General features: G+C 40.8%; 2 protein-coding genes across 6 annotated transcripts; one reads left to right on the top strand and one right to left on the bottom strand.

The window, feature by feature from the left end:
* Positions 1 to 5,410: 5,410 nt before the first annotated feature.
* Positions 5,411 to 9,276, bottom strand: tcn2 (transcobalamin II). Its single transcript, XM_034090866.2, has 10 exons — positions 9,193 to 9,276; positions 8,814 to 8,881; positions 8,209 to 8,398; positions 7,926 to 8,095; positions 7,683 to 7,835; positions 7,135 to 7,307; positions 6,865 to 7,039; positions 6,177 to 6,357; positions 5,959 to 6,077; positions 5,411 to 5,846 (listed from the first exon to the last, which is right to left on the bottom strand). Exons 1-10 carry the CDS (start codon positions 9,195 to 9,197, stop codon positions 5,785 to 5,787), a joined length of 1,296 nt encoding a protein of 431 aa, XP_033946757.1. The 5' UTR covers positions 9,198 to 9,276; the 3' UTR covers positions 5,411 to 5,784.
* Positions 9,277 to 9,303: 27 nt separating this feature from the next.
* ccdc117 (coiled-coil domain containing 117) lies at positions 9,304 to 13,828 on the top strand. Of its 5 annotated transcripts, none has more exons than XM_034090868.1 (6): positions 9,304 to 9,373; positions 10,743 to 10,859; positions 11,165 to 11,212; positions 11,299 to 11,562; positions 12,293 to 12,439; positions 12,882 to 13,828. In XM_034090868.1, the coding sequence occupies exons 1-6, from the start codon at positions 9,366 to 9,368 to the stop codon at positions 13,117 to 13,119; spliced, it is 822 nt and encodes a 273-aa protein (XP_033946759.1). In that variant the 5' UTR covers positions 9,304 to 9,365; the 3' UTR covers positions 13,120 to 13,828. The 5 variants fall into 5 exon arrangements, with proteins under 5 accessions (XP_033946759.1, XP_033946758.1, XP_033946761.1 ...); XM_034090867.1 differs by having other exon boundaries at positions 11,162 to 11,212; XM_034090870.1 differs by lacking the exon at positions 9,304 to 9,373 and adding an exon at positions 9,455 to 9,501 and having other exon boundaries at positions 11,162 to 11,212.
* The last annotated feature ends 850 nt before the right edge of the window (positions 13,829 to 14,678 follow it).

The following is a 14,678-nucleotide window of genomic DNA, read 5'->3' as shown; positions in this document are numbered from 1 at the left end:
AATACATATAAAAAGAAATAGGTCCAGATTTCTTCTATTTTGTGTTAACGTGTTGGATGATTTGTTTTATTGATTTCTGATGGATGTTAAGATGTGTTTTACAATTATAACAAAAAGATTATTGTAATTGGAATCAAAAAGATTGCAAATCATATTTTTAATAAAATCACTATCAATATAAGGTTTATTCAACAGCAGTAAAGCATTAAGTTGCTAAATTAACGTACACTGAACTGCAAAACAACTTACAACTATTTAGGAAAGGCTCTGATCAGAAGGATTGACTAGTAGGACAGCGAAGAGGTGGAGGAGGTCTATGCCATGTACAACCATTGGTAGATGTTACACCTGAAAGAAAGATAAGGAAATAAGACAACACAGGAGGACACACATCTTCTTAAAATGTCCCATGTCATGGCCATTTCTACTGATCATAATTCCATTGTTGAGGTCTACTAGAATAGATTTAAATTGTGCAATTTTCCAAAATCACATTGGTTTCTCATACAGCATCTCTGTATAGTATGTTTATTCACTGAATTTCGCTCTCTGTCCTAAACGGCTTGTTGGAGCTCCTGCCCCCTCCCTGAGAGCCCAGTGTGCTCTGATTGGTCGGGACATTGCGAGGCTCGCTGCTGCAGTGTGAGCTCGCTGGCGGTGTGGTTTCCGGTTTGGCGATACAGCGAGACACAGCGAAACTCATCCTGAGCACACACAAACACTCACAGCCGAATTAAAAACAATAAGTGTGGCTTGATATTGAGTAAGAAAAAGGTTGATAAACGCTGTGAGAATGGGTCTGCGGAGAGTATTTCTCCGCGATCCCAACTCGTCTATTACCAGCGTTCAGGGAGCTCTATGTAAGTCAATGGGACTCCTTGTAGTAGACGAGATAGTGACGCCAAGGGATCCTGGTGTGTGAAGTGCTGCGCGGATTGGTCTATTTGGACCAATCCGGTAATTTGTTGTTCATTTGGGTAAGGGCACGTCACGATACCCAGGAAGAAAACATTGGAAAATTAGAAATCTCAAACGAGGCGTTTTGGTGAGGTCTTTTCTGTGTTAGAGTTTTACTCCCTACAGGGTGTACTTTGAGGGTTTTACTCTGCAGACCGTTTACATGCATAAAAACCTTCATAACACACAAGGGGATGGGTAATAACCGGAAAAGCATGACATGGGCCCTTTAAGTAAAAGACAAAATCATGTCAAGCTTTCTGAGCCTGTTTTTTCAGTCTTTACAATGCACTGTTGGAAATTACATTCCGAAGGCTAAATTCAAACTCAAGACCATAAATAACTGGGTACCAAAGTGCTTTACCAGATAGAACACGTTCCACACGGAGCAGCAACCATCCGGCTGGGCCTTTTGCTGCATATCATCTCCTCCCTCTCTAAAAAGTTAAAAACAATAACTTGCTTTTGGCATTGAAATTGTTTAGAATCTCACCTTTTTTCCTGGATGATAGGAAGGCCAGGAAGTCGTTCCCTTCAAGTCTGCAACCAATCATAGGAGTTCAAATGCAAAGCCTGAACGATGACAAGAGCGGGAGACTTACAATTTACAATTATATTTTAAATTAATACCAGAGAAGTGTGTACATAGGCCCTGTACGACATGCAAAGAACAGATCAAATCCTCTGACAGACTCACACACTTTGGTGATGTCCTCATCTGATAATGTTTCATTTTTTAGCAGCAAAGTAACATTACTCAAAGTATATGTCGGACCCAACTCATTTACAGTATGTTTTGCATCTCGACCTCAACAATGGTCTGTATCATTGAGTAGAAAAAAACAGTCCTTACAATTTCAGGTAGATTAACACACATTTGTAAGAAAAGTTTACAATGGACCTTTGGTGAGCTAGTTAGCTAACTTCATGTTCAACACAAAACCTCTAATGGCATTACATCGAGCATTTTAAACAAAATGTAACCCTCTATACTTGTAAGATAACGTTAAGTTAACTTACCCTTAAATAACTACATCACGTTTTTCAGGGGAAAAACAAACTGCAGAAAACGTTAGCTGCTAACTGTTGTTAGCTAAGACAGCTAGCTCTTGTTAAGGGAAGTAACATTAGCCTCCTAGCAAACGTAACGTTGTAAGAAAGCAAAAAGAACCTTTGAGAAAGCTTTTATTCTCAGACTTGGTGAAATTGTGTAGTGTTGTTTACCTCCAGAAGGACTTTTAGTGCGTTTTCCCAGACAGAGCTGTCAGAGCGGTTCCTCTCAGAAGAGCAGCCGCTGGGCGGAGTCACAGAAACGCTCAACTGATCTTCACTCCCCGACCGTTAGTGCCAGTCAAAACCATGTTTTATACCGTTTGGTCAGTCTGTCTCTGTGGATGAAATCTGTCTCTGTGGATTAAATCTGTACATCTTCTATTATGCCATCACCTACTCTCTATGATAAGTTCCTTACATTTTTCTATTGAAAAAGTATCTGCACTTAGGCTAGCCCACACTAATGCTACCCCAGATCCTGCTCCTTTTCTGTGCCCTGCTGTCCTCGACCACTTTGAGCCTGTATCCCTCTCTTCTCTCTCAGAGGTAGTCAAGCACCTGCGGCCGACAAACTGCACCTCAGACAGCATTCCCTCTCGCCTTCTCAGAGATGTTTTTGAATCAGTTGGAGCAAGTATTTTATTACTTATAATTAAACACCTCTCTTAGCTCAGGATGTGTCCCAGCTGCCTTCAAACATGGCGTGGTCCAGCCACTACTTAAGAAGAAAAATCTCGACCCCTCCATTTTCCATGTTTCCCCTCCATTTTTGCGCAAATGTTAGGCCCATCTCCCAGCTACCTTTTTTTATCTAAAGCCCTGGAGCAAGTATGTCCAGCTGCAGTCTTTCTTAACCACGCATGGCATTCATGAACAGTTTCAGTCTGGCTTCAAACCCATGCACAGTACAGAAACAGCCCTTTTAAGAGTTTTTAATGATCTGCTCCTAGCCGCCGACTCAGGTAGCCTAGCTGTCCTGGTGCTGTTAGACCTGACAGCTGCCTTTGACACTGTGGACCATAGCATCCTGTTGTCACGGCTTGAACAGTCCGCAGGCATTACAGGCTCTGCCCTTGCATGGTTCAAGTCCTACCTGACATACCTAGCTTCTCAGTGCAGCTAGGTGCCTTCTCCTCTGCTAAAGCCCTTCTTACCTGTGGGGTTCCCCAAGGCTCTATCCTGGGCTCCATCCTCTTTTTACTGTACATACTGCCCATAGGTTCAATTCTCACTAAGCACAATATTCCCTTCCACTGCTACGCCGATGATGTACAGATCTATCTGCCTCTCAAAGCAAATGTCAAACACTCATTACAGCAGTTGATGGACTGCTTGATAGAGATACAATCCTGGCTGAGCAAAAACTTCCTCAACCTCAACAAGAGCAAGACTGAGGTCATCTTTTTTGGACCCCAACCTCCAGCCTCTCCGGTTGATATTCTGGCCTCACTCAATGAAAACATCCTCCCCTCTGTCATGAACCTTGGAGTGACCTTCACTTGCACTTTTAAATTAGACAAGCAGGTCAGCACCGTAGTCAAATCCTGCTTTTTTTAAATAAGACTATTGGCCAAAACCAAGTCGTATTTATCTTTTAAAGACCTAGAAAGGGTTATTAACGCCTTTGTTACCTCAAGACTGGATTATTGCAATGCTCTGTATGTGGGTATGGTCCACGCGTCAATTAGACGCCTGCAGTCCAAAACGCAGCTGCACGTCTTCTGACTGGCCACAAAAAGTGTGACCACATCACCCCAATTCTGGCCTCACTACTACACTGACTTCCAATTTGGTTCCGAATTGATTTTAAAATCCTTTTATTTGTTTTCAAAGCCCTAATTGGGCTGGCTCCTGCCTATATAGCCAAACTCCTCCATCGCTAGACCCCAGCCAGAGCTTTAAGGTCTGCTGACCAGCTGTTAGTGCCCAAGACCAGGCTCAAAACCAGGGCACCGAGCCTTCGCAGCAGCTGGCCCCAGGCTCTGGAATAGTCTGCCCCTCCATGCGAGGTCGGCCCAGACAATAGTTTTTTTTTTTAAATAGACTCACTTCTTCTCCCTGGCCTTCTAGTCAGAGCGGAGCCTGACACCTGACTATTCCCTGTGTTTTTGTTTTTTATTCTTTTTTTTGTGATTATTGTAATGTATTTTTATTACATACAGCACTTTGGCTTGACCAAAAATCGCTTTTAAATGTGCTATATAAATAAAACTTGATTTGATTCAACTGCACTGCCGTCTCGCCGTTCCCCCGCCCTCTCTGTCTGTCTGTGTCTGTTTCAGTTTCGCCAGCAAGACTGCTGGTAGACCAGCATAAATACCAGCTTCACCAGCATAGACCAGTTTAACTACCAGCTTCACCAGCATAGACCAGCATGACATCCATGCTGGGCTATGCTGGTTTAGCTGACCAGGCTCAGCCTGGCCAGTTTGTCCAGCCTGGTAAACCAACTAAACCAGCCTAACACCAGCTAAAACGCTAAAACCAGCAACCATCTTAAGCTGGTCTATGCTGTTTTTTTCAGCAGAGAAACCTGCTGCAGAGCCACTATTCGATAGACGTAGTATACTTGAAATAGTGGCTCTGCAGCAGGTATACTCTACATTGAGAAACGGCCTTAGATTTGCCGGACTTCAGCATATTTTACCGGTCATAGTCCGGTAATTACCGGCTAACGGAAACTCTGGCGCACGCACACACACTCAAACACACACAGCAGCAGCCCTCTACTTGATACAAACTTAAATATGAAAAGGTTCAACTACGTCGCACACCACATAACACATCATCTCGGCTCGCGCAGCACGCTCACAGGTATAGATTGCGCAATAATGTATTGCACACCTTGGAGGTGCAGTGCAGGCATAGTCATTCAAGAGATGCGTAGTTCTTTTGGAAAACATGTTTTTCTTTTACCCTATTTACCTCGTTAACGTAAATAATACTCATTACATTGACACATGCATTATTTGTGATTAAAATAATGGTTCTTAATAATGTATTAGCGCCCCCCACAGATGTATGATTTCACTGCGTCCATGGGAGCTCAAACCCCTCCTTGTGGGAGCTCAGCTCCCATTGGCTCCCACATAACTCGAACCCTGAGACAAACTATTCTATCAACATATTGAAATGTTCTTTTTTCCCCATTGTTTTTGTGAATACAATAACAAGCTTTACAGCTTTTTTCCCAAACATATTTGAATTAAAAGAAATGTAGTTCTTACATTTGATCATTTGGCATTCAATAAAATAACTTTCCCAACTGTAACCATATACAATGTCAGCTTTAGGAAATAACAAAATGCCAACGTTTTGTTCGGCTCTCTTCTTAACAGGTCTAATAATATAATAATAATATAATTTTGTTTGTAACAGAAACACAAACGTATAGAAAGTCTTCGTTTAAAAAGCCATTAGAAACTTTTTTTTATTTGTTTGGAAAAAGCACAAGCACACTTTGTAAGATATTGAAAAACACATTCATCCCTGATTTAACAATCCATTATTTTAAAAAAAGCTTTACATACCAAAGCAATAATTTTCACAGCAAAGTCTGTTCAATTAGTTCTAAATAAAATAAAAATGTCAAGCTTCAAACCTACTTGAAATACAAATATTCTATGAAACCAGTCCGACTTATTATTCACAGTTTATGGGATCTTAAGTATTATCATTTTAAGTATAATCACCGGTTTAAACAGCAGAAAATAGAACAAAATTGAACTTCTTCTGATCTTCATAAATCACTGTTGCATCAGCAGTGACTCACTCTCAGTAGATGGTGTTTTTGAGGGTGATCTTTTGAGCCGCATCAATCTTGAAATCGGTGACACCTGTGGGATAAAAAAGCAGAGTGAAATTAAAGCCACAGATCACAGAATGAAGGGTATGCTCTATTTAAGAGTCACAGTGTAATATGTGATGTTTGTGTTTAGGTGTGTTTACCCTCGCTGAGCGCAGTGCCATCAGAGGAGAGGTGCCAGTATCTGCGGTCGCTCTGTCTCGCCTGCTCTCCGTTCACCACGCTTAAGAAAGGTCCCCACAGACTGGACTCTTTGTCAAACCTGCCAAACAACATCAAATGGTCCTTAATCAAACCCATCATGAATTATTGTAAGCTATAAAAAAACTGAGAAGCACAATAACACAGTATATGAACTCACGTGAATCCAACATTTTTCATCTTGAGAAGTCCAAGGGCCTCCAACAGAGAGCTTCCCTTTGGCACTTCCACAGAGTAAAGAGCAGCTACTCCGCTGGACGTCACCACCTCCACCGTCACTGTCACTTTGGTCTGACTCGGTAAAACCACCATCGGATCTATGGGCTCCAGCACCAGAGTGTCTAATAGAATACACACCATGACACAGCCATTAAGAGAACAGAAACAGATTTAAAGGGGACCTATCATGCAAAATGCACTTGTTGATGTCTTTAATACATAAATATGTGTCCCCCGGTGTGTCAGGGAACTCACAAAACCTCTCTCTTTTCCTCCGTACCCACATCTATAAAAACAGGGGTACAACGGAGCTGATCCAGATTTTCTGCCGATATGACGTAATATCGGAAATGTGGGCTGGCTTTGAAAACATTCATAAGCTCCACCTCCTCTTTTTTTTTTTTTCAATATATATATTTTTTTTAAAGCTTTATACCCAGAATCAGCACTTTAGTAACAGGGCTGAAATAGAGAGATATGAGGCACGGCTAGAATGGGTGATCTGTTTGGTATTTTGAGCGAAACACTTTTTAATATATCTGAGACCTATAATATATGCCTAAAAATAGCATGATAGGAGACCTTTAAATCATGGTGAAAACAGGGGGTAGAAATAATGCTGCTCATACCATCGTCATTGAGACACTCCTTGCTTTTTACTGTCAGGTATGACTTCTGCTGAAGAGCTGGCAGAACCTGAGAAATGGCCATGGCGTTATTGTATCTGTTGTTTCTGGCGTCTGTCCTCATGGCCTCCATCGAGGCAGCACACTCTGAAACGGGTGCCCCCATGGCCAGTAAAGCCTTGGAAACAATGACAGAAAATAAGTACATTAAGACTGCAACATTTTTAGTTGTTTAACGTTTTATGCATGAAATAGAAAAATAAATATTCTTACTTGAACTGCAAGGCCTGTGCTGAACTCATTGCCAATATGACCGTCGTTCCTACGCGAGGCCAAGAGCTTCTGCTGGATCTTGCTGAGGACTGTGTCAAGCTCCGCAGGGTTCTGCACATGAGAACCAGCGTCCTTCACACACTGGAGGGCCATTCCAGCCATGGCATAGGTATCTAGGGAGAGGAAGAGGAGAAAATATGTGTAATTGACCGAAGAAAAATATTAACTTGAAGCGTAAGAAAAATAAAAAAATAAATGAGGGTTGTTACCAACTAGCGGATTCCTCTCACATATAAACACACATTTTGATGAGAATACCCGATAGCTTAATTATTCGCAGTTCACTTTAATGAATTTTGACTATAAGAATATATAAAAGAGCACATGTATTACAAGTCCTACTATTTTACTCCAACAGTTAGCAGCCCTACATCCTATTCCACAGTATCAGCGTTAAGTAGACTGACATAAAGGGATTAATTAATATCATAAGAATTGGGATACATTTTTTAACAGATTATAGAGAAAAAATTGCATGTTACACTCACCAGTACTCTCAGTGTCTCCTTGTTTGAATTTCTCATGTTCTGCTGCTTTGATGAGTTTGTTGCTGACATGGTGGTTGACCCTGATGCCGCTCACGCAAAGAGCGAGCACACCCAGAGAGTACTGGTAATAGTTGGTCAAAGGGCGGTGGCTGACTGTGCAAAGGAGAGGAGGGATACAAATAAAATGTTATATAAAACATGAAATATATACACTAAATAAACTTTAAACTCTGCTTTACTTACAGGCAATATGCTCTTTTTCTTGTTCCATCTGCTTCTTCAGGTGTGTCAGCAGCGTCTCACTCCTCTCACCGACGGTGAAGGTGATTGTGTTAAGGTCATAGCAGGAAGATTTCAAAGCCAGAGTGTACAGCGACAAGTGGCCCACCACCGACTGGCTGTTAGAGAGAGAGCTGAGAAAGACACAGTGACTTAGGTTTAGGTGAGAACATCACAGAAAACATCAGTTCAGTGGACACACAGATTTAGAATGGCAAGCAATTTGTCGTGTCAAACAGTGCAGTACCTTTGAATGTCATTGTGCAAATCATTTTTCATCTTATTTAGGTGTTCGCTCTCCATGGCAAGGTTGTGGAAGTTAGAAAGCCGTAATGCCAAGTGGACACTGGGATTGGGGAGTCCTTCCTGCGTCTCCAGAGAGCGAAGGAGGTTTTTATTGAGTGATATGTGCAGCTCACTATTAGATGTTTGAGTTTCTGAAAGAAAAAATGGTTCTTAGAAATGTTGATCGCAGGCATAAAAAATACTTGAGTATCTTGCTGACATCAACATGAATTTCGGAGCATTGCAACATCAGAACTACAGCATCAGCGGGCAGAAGAACAGGAAACAATGACTTGTGAACATTTGATATGTTCTTAGAAAAAGGTTTCGAATATCCAAATGTCATTGTCCTTGATATCTTACCCACATGACTAAAAAGGTGCCACAGGTCTATGGAATTTTTCAATTACACAACTTTTGTCAAAGAGTAAGCAACATGAAGGTTATACAGATTGCAAAATCAGTGACTGTCAAACTCAGTGAATCAGAGTTTGGTCATCTGGGGTTTCCAGGGTTCAAATGAGTTGATGAAACTGGATTTGTTTATATGAATATAATACTACTTACCACATGGTTTACCAGAGGCAAAAGCCAGTAGTCCTGCGACTATTACTAAAGACAGCATTCTGTGCAACCTGTTGGATAATACAAACAGTGGAAATACATAAATATAAACGCCTCATAGGTTAAGATAACAACACAGATATACTGTAAAATGATCCAGACATTTTTCTTAGCAATCCCGTTTTCACACATTTGAGGAAGACAGCTAAACAGATTTCAAACCCTAAACATGAAAATAATTGCAATACACACACGGATAAGGCATATATACATATTTTTAGCGATTTGCTGTAAATATGATAAGATCGTTATTAAAAAAGTATCACAGCCGATAAGTCATTAGCTTGTAAGCTTTTACATGCAGTAAACAGTAGTGTCTGACCTCATCAGGAACGACTCCAGTGTGAAGAATAAACGCTGAGTAAAGTACAGAGGCAGAGAAAACAGCTCTAGTATGTCACTCTGTCACATGACCGGTCATTTGAGATGACAACGCGATGATAAAAGCAAGTGGGAAGCTTTTAAACACAGGCTGTGGGCCGGACTATAATCGGGATGTTGAGGTAACTATCTTGTCATCACATATTCTCTTCGGTAATACGAGCATACAAAACAAGAATAGGTGTTTATCTTGCTTTACACAAATCCAGTCAGTATCTGGAAACTGACATTTTAACTAATGTTTGCTAAGGTAAGTAGCAACAACTAGTGCTAACGTTTCAATAAAACACCACTTTGTTAACGTTAACGTTTCAGACTCTGTTGTAAGCAGTGGTGTACGAAGTATTTATAGGCTTTTTCTGAGTAAAAGTACAAATACATTATTGTCAAAATACTACATTGAAAGTTAAAGTCCTCCATTCAAAATCTTACTTGAGTAAAAGTACAAAAGTAAAGTGCAAAATGTAATTAAAGTATCAAAAGTAATAATTGTGCATACAAATTGCCTTTATGTGTGTATGTAACATATCTGCATTACTGTATGTGACATTTCTAGAAAATGTTGTTGCATCAGCATTTTACTGTTGTGGACAAACAAAGTTTTGAATAAGTTTTTGTAAAATATTCAAATTATTTGACTCTTTCGTGACTTAGTGTTAGTCCACTAGTTACATTTTTAGAGATGCATTTTGTTAAAAGTAGCTAAAGCTGTTTAGTGGTATACAATTACATGATTTCCCGTAGAAATACGTTTAAATTAGCATATAATGGAAATACTAAAGTAAAGTACAAATACCTCAAAGCAGTAGCCTACTTGAGGAAATCTACTTTTTAGTGACTCCCAACCTCTAAGTAAGTCGTTTGTAACTACAATTCCCACAATGCACCTGACGTAACACGCACTTTATGGAGCCTCGGCGACTTCTAACGCTACTCACTTTTTCAGAATAGCAAGCTAACGTCAGGTTGACCCAGCCTACCATTCAAGCGCTTTACCCCATAAGGACTTTTTGTTATGTGGAATCTATTTCTGCTTTAACATGTTATCAGTGTAATGTCGGTGAGACCATGTAGAGCCTGTTGTCGCGAGCTAATGGGATTATTCCAAAGGGGAAACTGAAGATAGCTTTCAACAACAACAACAAGGCGAAGGGGCAGAGCAGCTGCACAGGTCGGTCTATAATGACTAAAACTAACGTTACATATCTGGTTTAGTTATTCAAAGTTGATTTTCAGCGTAGGGATAAATCTGTCATTGTGTATTACTGTGTCATGGTTTAATTATAGCCATTTTACCCGTAGCGTTACAGGCAACAGTGGCGTTGTAGCTAGCTAGATAACCAGCGAGCTGTCCATGTGCACACTGAGTTATACCATGTTGTGCGACGTAGGTAAAAGACAATGTCTTCAACTGTTTAGCTGATTAGTGTCAATATTTTATAGCTATCGACCCTTGTGTATCTTCATGTATCACCATGTTTCCCCACGCAGTGAGCTGGGGTTTCTGCCAGCCATGTATTCGTTTTCAGGCCCCACAAGCTACCCTGAATTTGACCTCGGATCTCCAAGTACTTCTGGCCACCTACAGAGAGCACCTCTGTCGAACAGGTATGTAGCTGCTGCTCTGGCAAGTGTACATTCCCTACTTGCATCTGGCATTACATTGCATTTAGTTGACGCTTTTATCCAAACCGAATTAAATGCAATACACCATACAGTTTCAAACTAAGGTCAATAAGAAAAGTGCTGACATATTCACTTCAAACAAGCAAGAACATTGTTAGTGCTGATGAATAAGTTAAACTATTAGGTGCCACTTTTTTGCATAAATACAATGGCAACATGGGAAATATGTTTTCAATCTGAACGGCGGTATATAGTGTCTTAACACACCTGTCTCTGTCCCAAAGCAGCTGGGAGACGAGATGCCTCAGGAAGCACAGGAGGAGAGTTGATGATGAGTAAGTAAAATATGCAAAACAGTTTTACTTACCATTTCACAATGCCTTGAAAGTCAAAATAAGTCAATATCTTGCTTTTATCTCAGAGGATGCAGTGCCAAAAGGAGGAGGTTAATGTTCGAGGCAGAAGTGGACATTTCAGAGAACTCCAACACTAGCTCTCATCATGACTGGCCTTCAGCGCCCAGCCGCCCTCCTCTGCCTGCACAGCCCAGCAGTTCTGCCCCCCCACAGCCCTGCCCAGCGCCCCACAGCCCGCAGCCCTCCTCCACGCTGCCCCGACCCGATCCAGAGAACTCCTGCATGGAGATAGAGGCCGCTCAGAGGAGACTACAGGAGATCGAAGACAGGTATGCAAGAGGCACCGAAAAGCCACCAACTATCCGACTGCTCACTCAATTAGACCTTTCACTCACACCTTATAAAGACAAGTCCTACCTCCAATTAGCCCCCACATATTACACATTTCTTAGACATCCTGTGTTAATAGGACACACTGTGAAATGATTAAGTCCTGTATTGCAATTTAACACACTTATGAATTCAGGTGTAAATGTTCACAGATAATTGTCACCCTGGAAACGTCACAAATGTGTTACTGATTAGATTATCCACCGAATTGACTTTTATTAGGCTGACATATTCTGCTTTAAAATAGAACAAAGTTAATATACTCTTATATTGGAGGTCTGTGGCGCAGTGGATAGAGCCTTGGTGTTGGGGTCAGGGGGTCACAGGTTCAAACCCCAATGCAGTCAGTATGTCGTTGTGTCCCTGTATCCCCAAATTGCTCCTGTGGGGATTGAGTATGCAAGTCGCTTTGGATAAAAGCGTCTAACAAGTCACATGTAATGTAATTTGTTTTAAGGTTTAGTTATAAGTGTAACTGGTCAGAAACTATATACATGTGTGATCGTTCAATGTTGTCGTTACTTACTTGGTTTTGTCGGTCCACCTTCTTATGTGTCATGAGCTTGTGTCACCATTCAGAGGTGGTGATAGTATTACAGTATATGTTGTTATCACACGCAAAGGTGACATCATAACAGACTGTAGGCATTAAGCAAATACTGTGATCAGGATAACGCTGGAGGATGACGATGAGGATGACGATCTCGATGTAGAGCCCGCCCCCAGACGACCAGTGCTGGTGATGTCCGACAGTCTGAAGGAGGGTCTGCAGCGCGGCATCAGTGACATCCTGCCGCACACAGTGGCCCAGTCTGTGTACGTATCCTCATTCTGTTATTAAAACGCTTAATGTCTCATGAAGTTCTAGGCTTCTTGTTCCGCTGTTGCATACAAGTACAAAAGTATTATCAGCAAAATGCACGTAAAGTACAAACATGTATTGGGCAGAAAAATGGCCTTTACATGTGTATATCATTATATTTATAAATGTGATATTTCTAGATAGTATTGTTGCATCAATGTTACTGTTGTAGACAAACATAGTTCTGGTTGACTTTTTGTAAAATACTTTTATATTTTGACTCTTTTGTGACTTAAAGAGTTAGTCCACTAGTTTATATTTAAGAGATGCATTATGCTAAAAGTAGCTAAAGCTATTAAATACATGTAGTGGAGTAAAATTACGTTATTTCCCTTTTTAAATGTAGGAGTTTAGATGATCATAAAATCTCACCTAGTGCTCCTCGTGTCTCTTTAGGAGCCAGTCCTGCATGGAGCTGGTGTTGTGGCGGCCTCCAGACGATCCCTTCTGTCGGAAGCGAAAGGTCTCTTTACAGAAACAGCATAAAAAGCAGACGGTGTCTCGGCTCCCCCCGACTCCCTGTCCCACCCCTCACCCCCCCCTGAGCGCTTCCAGCCCGCCTGCAGACACACACTCTGGTCTGTACAGCTTCCCTGTAGCCCTCACCTCTGGAGAGGAGGACATGGAGATGTGATGGTGCTTGATGATCGAGCAGCATGCCAAAGTAAAAGACTTGAAATGAAGTCGACAGAATGCAGGACTTGGAACCGCTTGAAATTGGTCAGTTCGGCTTAACATAAATATTTCATGTTTTGCTTTAGTCACGCCGTTGAGGTTTTTTAACTATAAACCCAATCAGCTATGAAAGATGTAACAATAAGGCTGACCTTACCTAGTTGTATTCATTTAAATCTCTCAAGACATGATGTCAAGATACATTTCTATAGGCAGCCTTACCCAACTGGTTTGATATGACTTACAGAATTAACCTTTGCCCTTACAAGTGACATCCTTTGTACAGCATTTTTGCCAAATCTTCTCCAACAACTCAGTGATGTGCTGTAAATAACTTTGATCTTTGTTAAACTTCAGTGTGCAGCACCTGAGTTTTGTACAGTTTTTCTATGTTTAGCTTCTGGCATTTACCAGGACATAACAGTTTGTTTGTGTGTTCATGTTTGCTCATAGTATGACTTGCTGTTTTTGTGCTAGGAATATTATCCACCCATAGTTGTTAGCAAGTAAGTAAAGAAGTCATGGAAATGCACCTTTAATGAGTTGATTGTATTTTCATATTGTATATATCCATTACCAGAATTGCAACTAGCCATCGAGTGTTATGACCTTGTTTGTTTTTCAATAAACTTACATTTTCCAGAGATGTCCATTTTTGGTTGGATGTATATTGTGTTGATTTCATCATTACATGCAGTATTGGGAAGAGAAGGGTTTCAAGGATTAACCTCTATGGACCGTAACAATACATAAATACATATATTGTATATTTACAGGGTGTCCGCGGGGTCTTAAAGTATTAAAAGTTGATAAATCAATTTAGCGAAAATTAAGGCTATTAAAAAATATTAAACAGCATTTTCCAAGGCATTACATTTAGTAGCTTGTTTTCAATAAGTATATAAATAGTCCAAAGAGGTTGTGTTCTACAGTCTGCCTGAATGTAATCATTGCGTAGGTGTGTAGTGTGATTCTGTGTGGTTTATTTATGGCATCCCGTTGGGTTTGACGTCATCTGAACAGGACATCGCGCGCTCACTGCTTGATAGCGCGCGAAGGTCCGTTTACGCCGGTTGTTAAACAACATCGTTATGGGGAAATGCAAGCTTGCGTCCAAATGGTTGGAAGATAAGGAGGAAGGACAATCAATACTGTATGTAGTCAATGTGAGGTCAAGTGTGTCGCCAAGGTAACCGGTTAAAACTCAAAGTGGCGATGAGGTCTTAAAATGTATGAAAAGGGTCTTAAAAAAGGCCTTAAAAGGTGTTACATCTGACTTCAGGATTCCTGCATATACCCTTTAGGACGATTAGCTGAGTAGGATTTTATTACGTATTCACTTTTTGGGTTCTACAGTCTCCAATGTGTAAGACAAATCTACATTTAAAACTAACCAATACCATTTCAAGGTCAATTGGAGCCCTGTGATAAACGATCTATTTATTAAAAACGCAGTGTGCACAGAAGCATGATAGAAACCAACAGACTGCATGTGGGACAGCAGATGTGATTATAGGG

This window comes from Pseudochaenichthys georgianus, chromosome 9 (genome assembly GCF_902827115.2).
Source record: "Pseudochaenichthys georgianus chromosome 9, fPseGeo1.2, whole genome shotgun sequence".
NCBI lineage: Eukaryota > Metazoa > Chordata > Actinopteri > Perciformes > Channichthyidae > Pseudochaenichthys > Pseudochaenichthys georgianus.
This window is presented reverse-complemented; position numbering and strand designations above follow the sequence as displayed.

Coding starts and splice junctions, on each gene's coding strand:
- tcn2 (XM_034090866.2), bottom strand. Junction 8,096..8,208: donor TTGCACAATGACATTCAAAG/GTACTGCACTGT, acceptor TGTCTTTCTCAG/CTCTCTCTCTAACAGCCAGT. Junction 7,308..7,682: donor AGGAGACACTGAGAGTACTG/GTGAGTGTAACA, acceptor TCCTCTCCCTAG/ATACCTATGCCATGGCTGGA.
- ccdc117 (XM_034090867.1), top strand. Junction 11,213..11,298: donor AGGAGGAGAGTTGATGATGA/GTAAGTAAAATA, acceptor CTTTTATCTCAG/AGGATGCAGTGCCAAAAGGA. Junction 12,440..12,881: donor CACACAGTGGCCCAGTCTGT/GTACGTATCCTC, acceptor GTGTCTCTTTAG/GAGCCAGTCCTGCATGGAGC.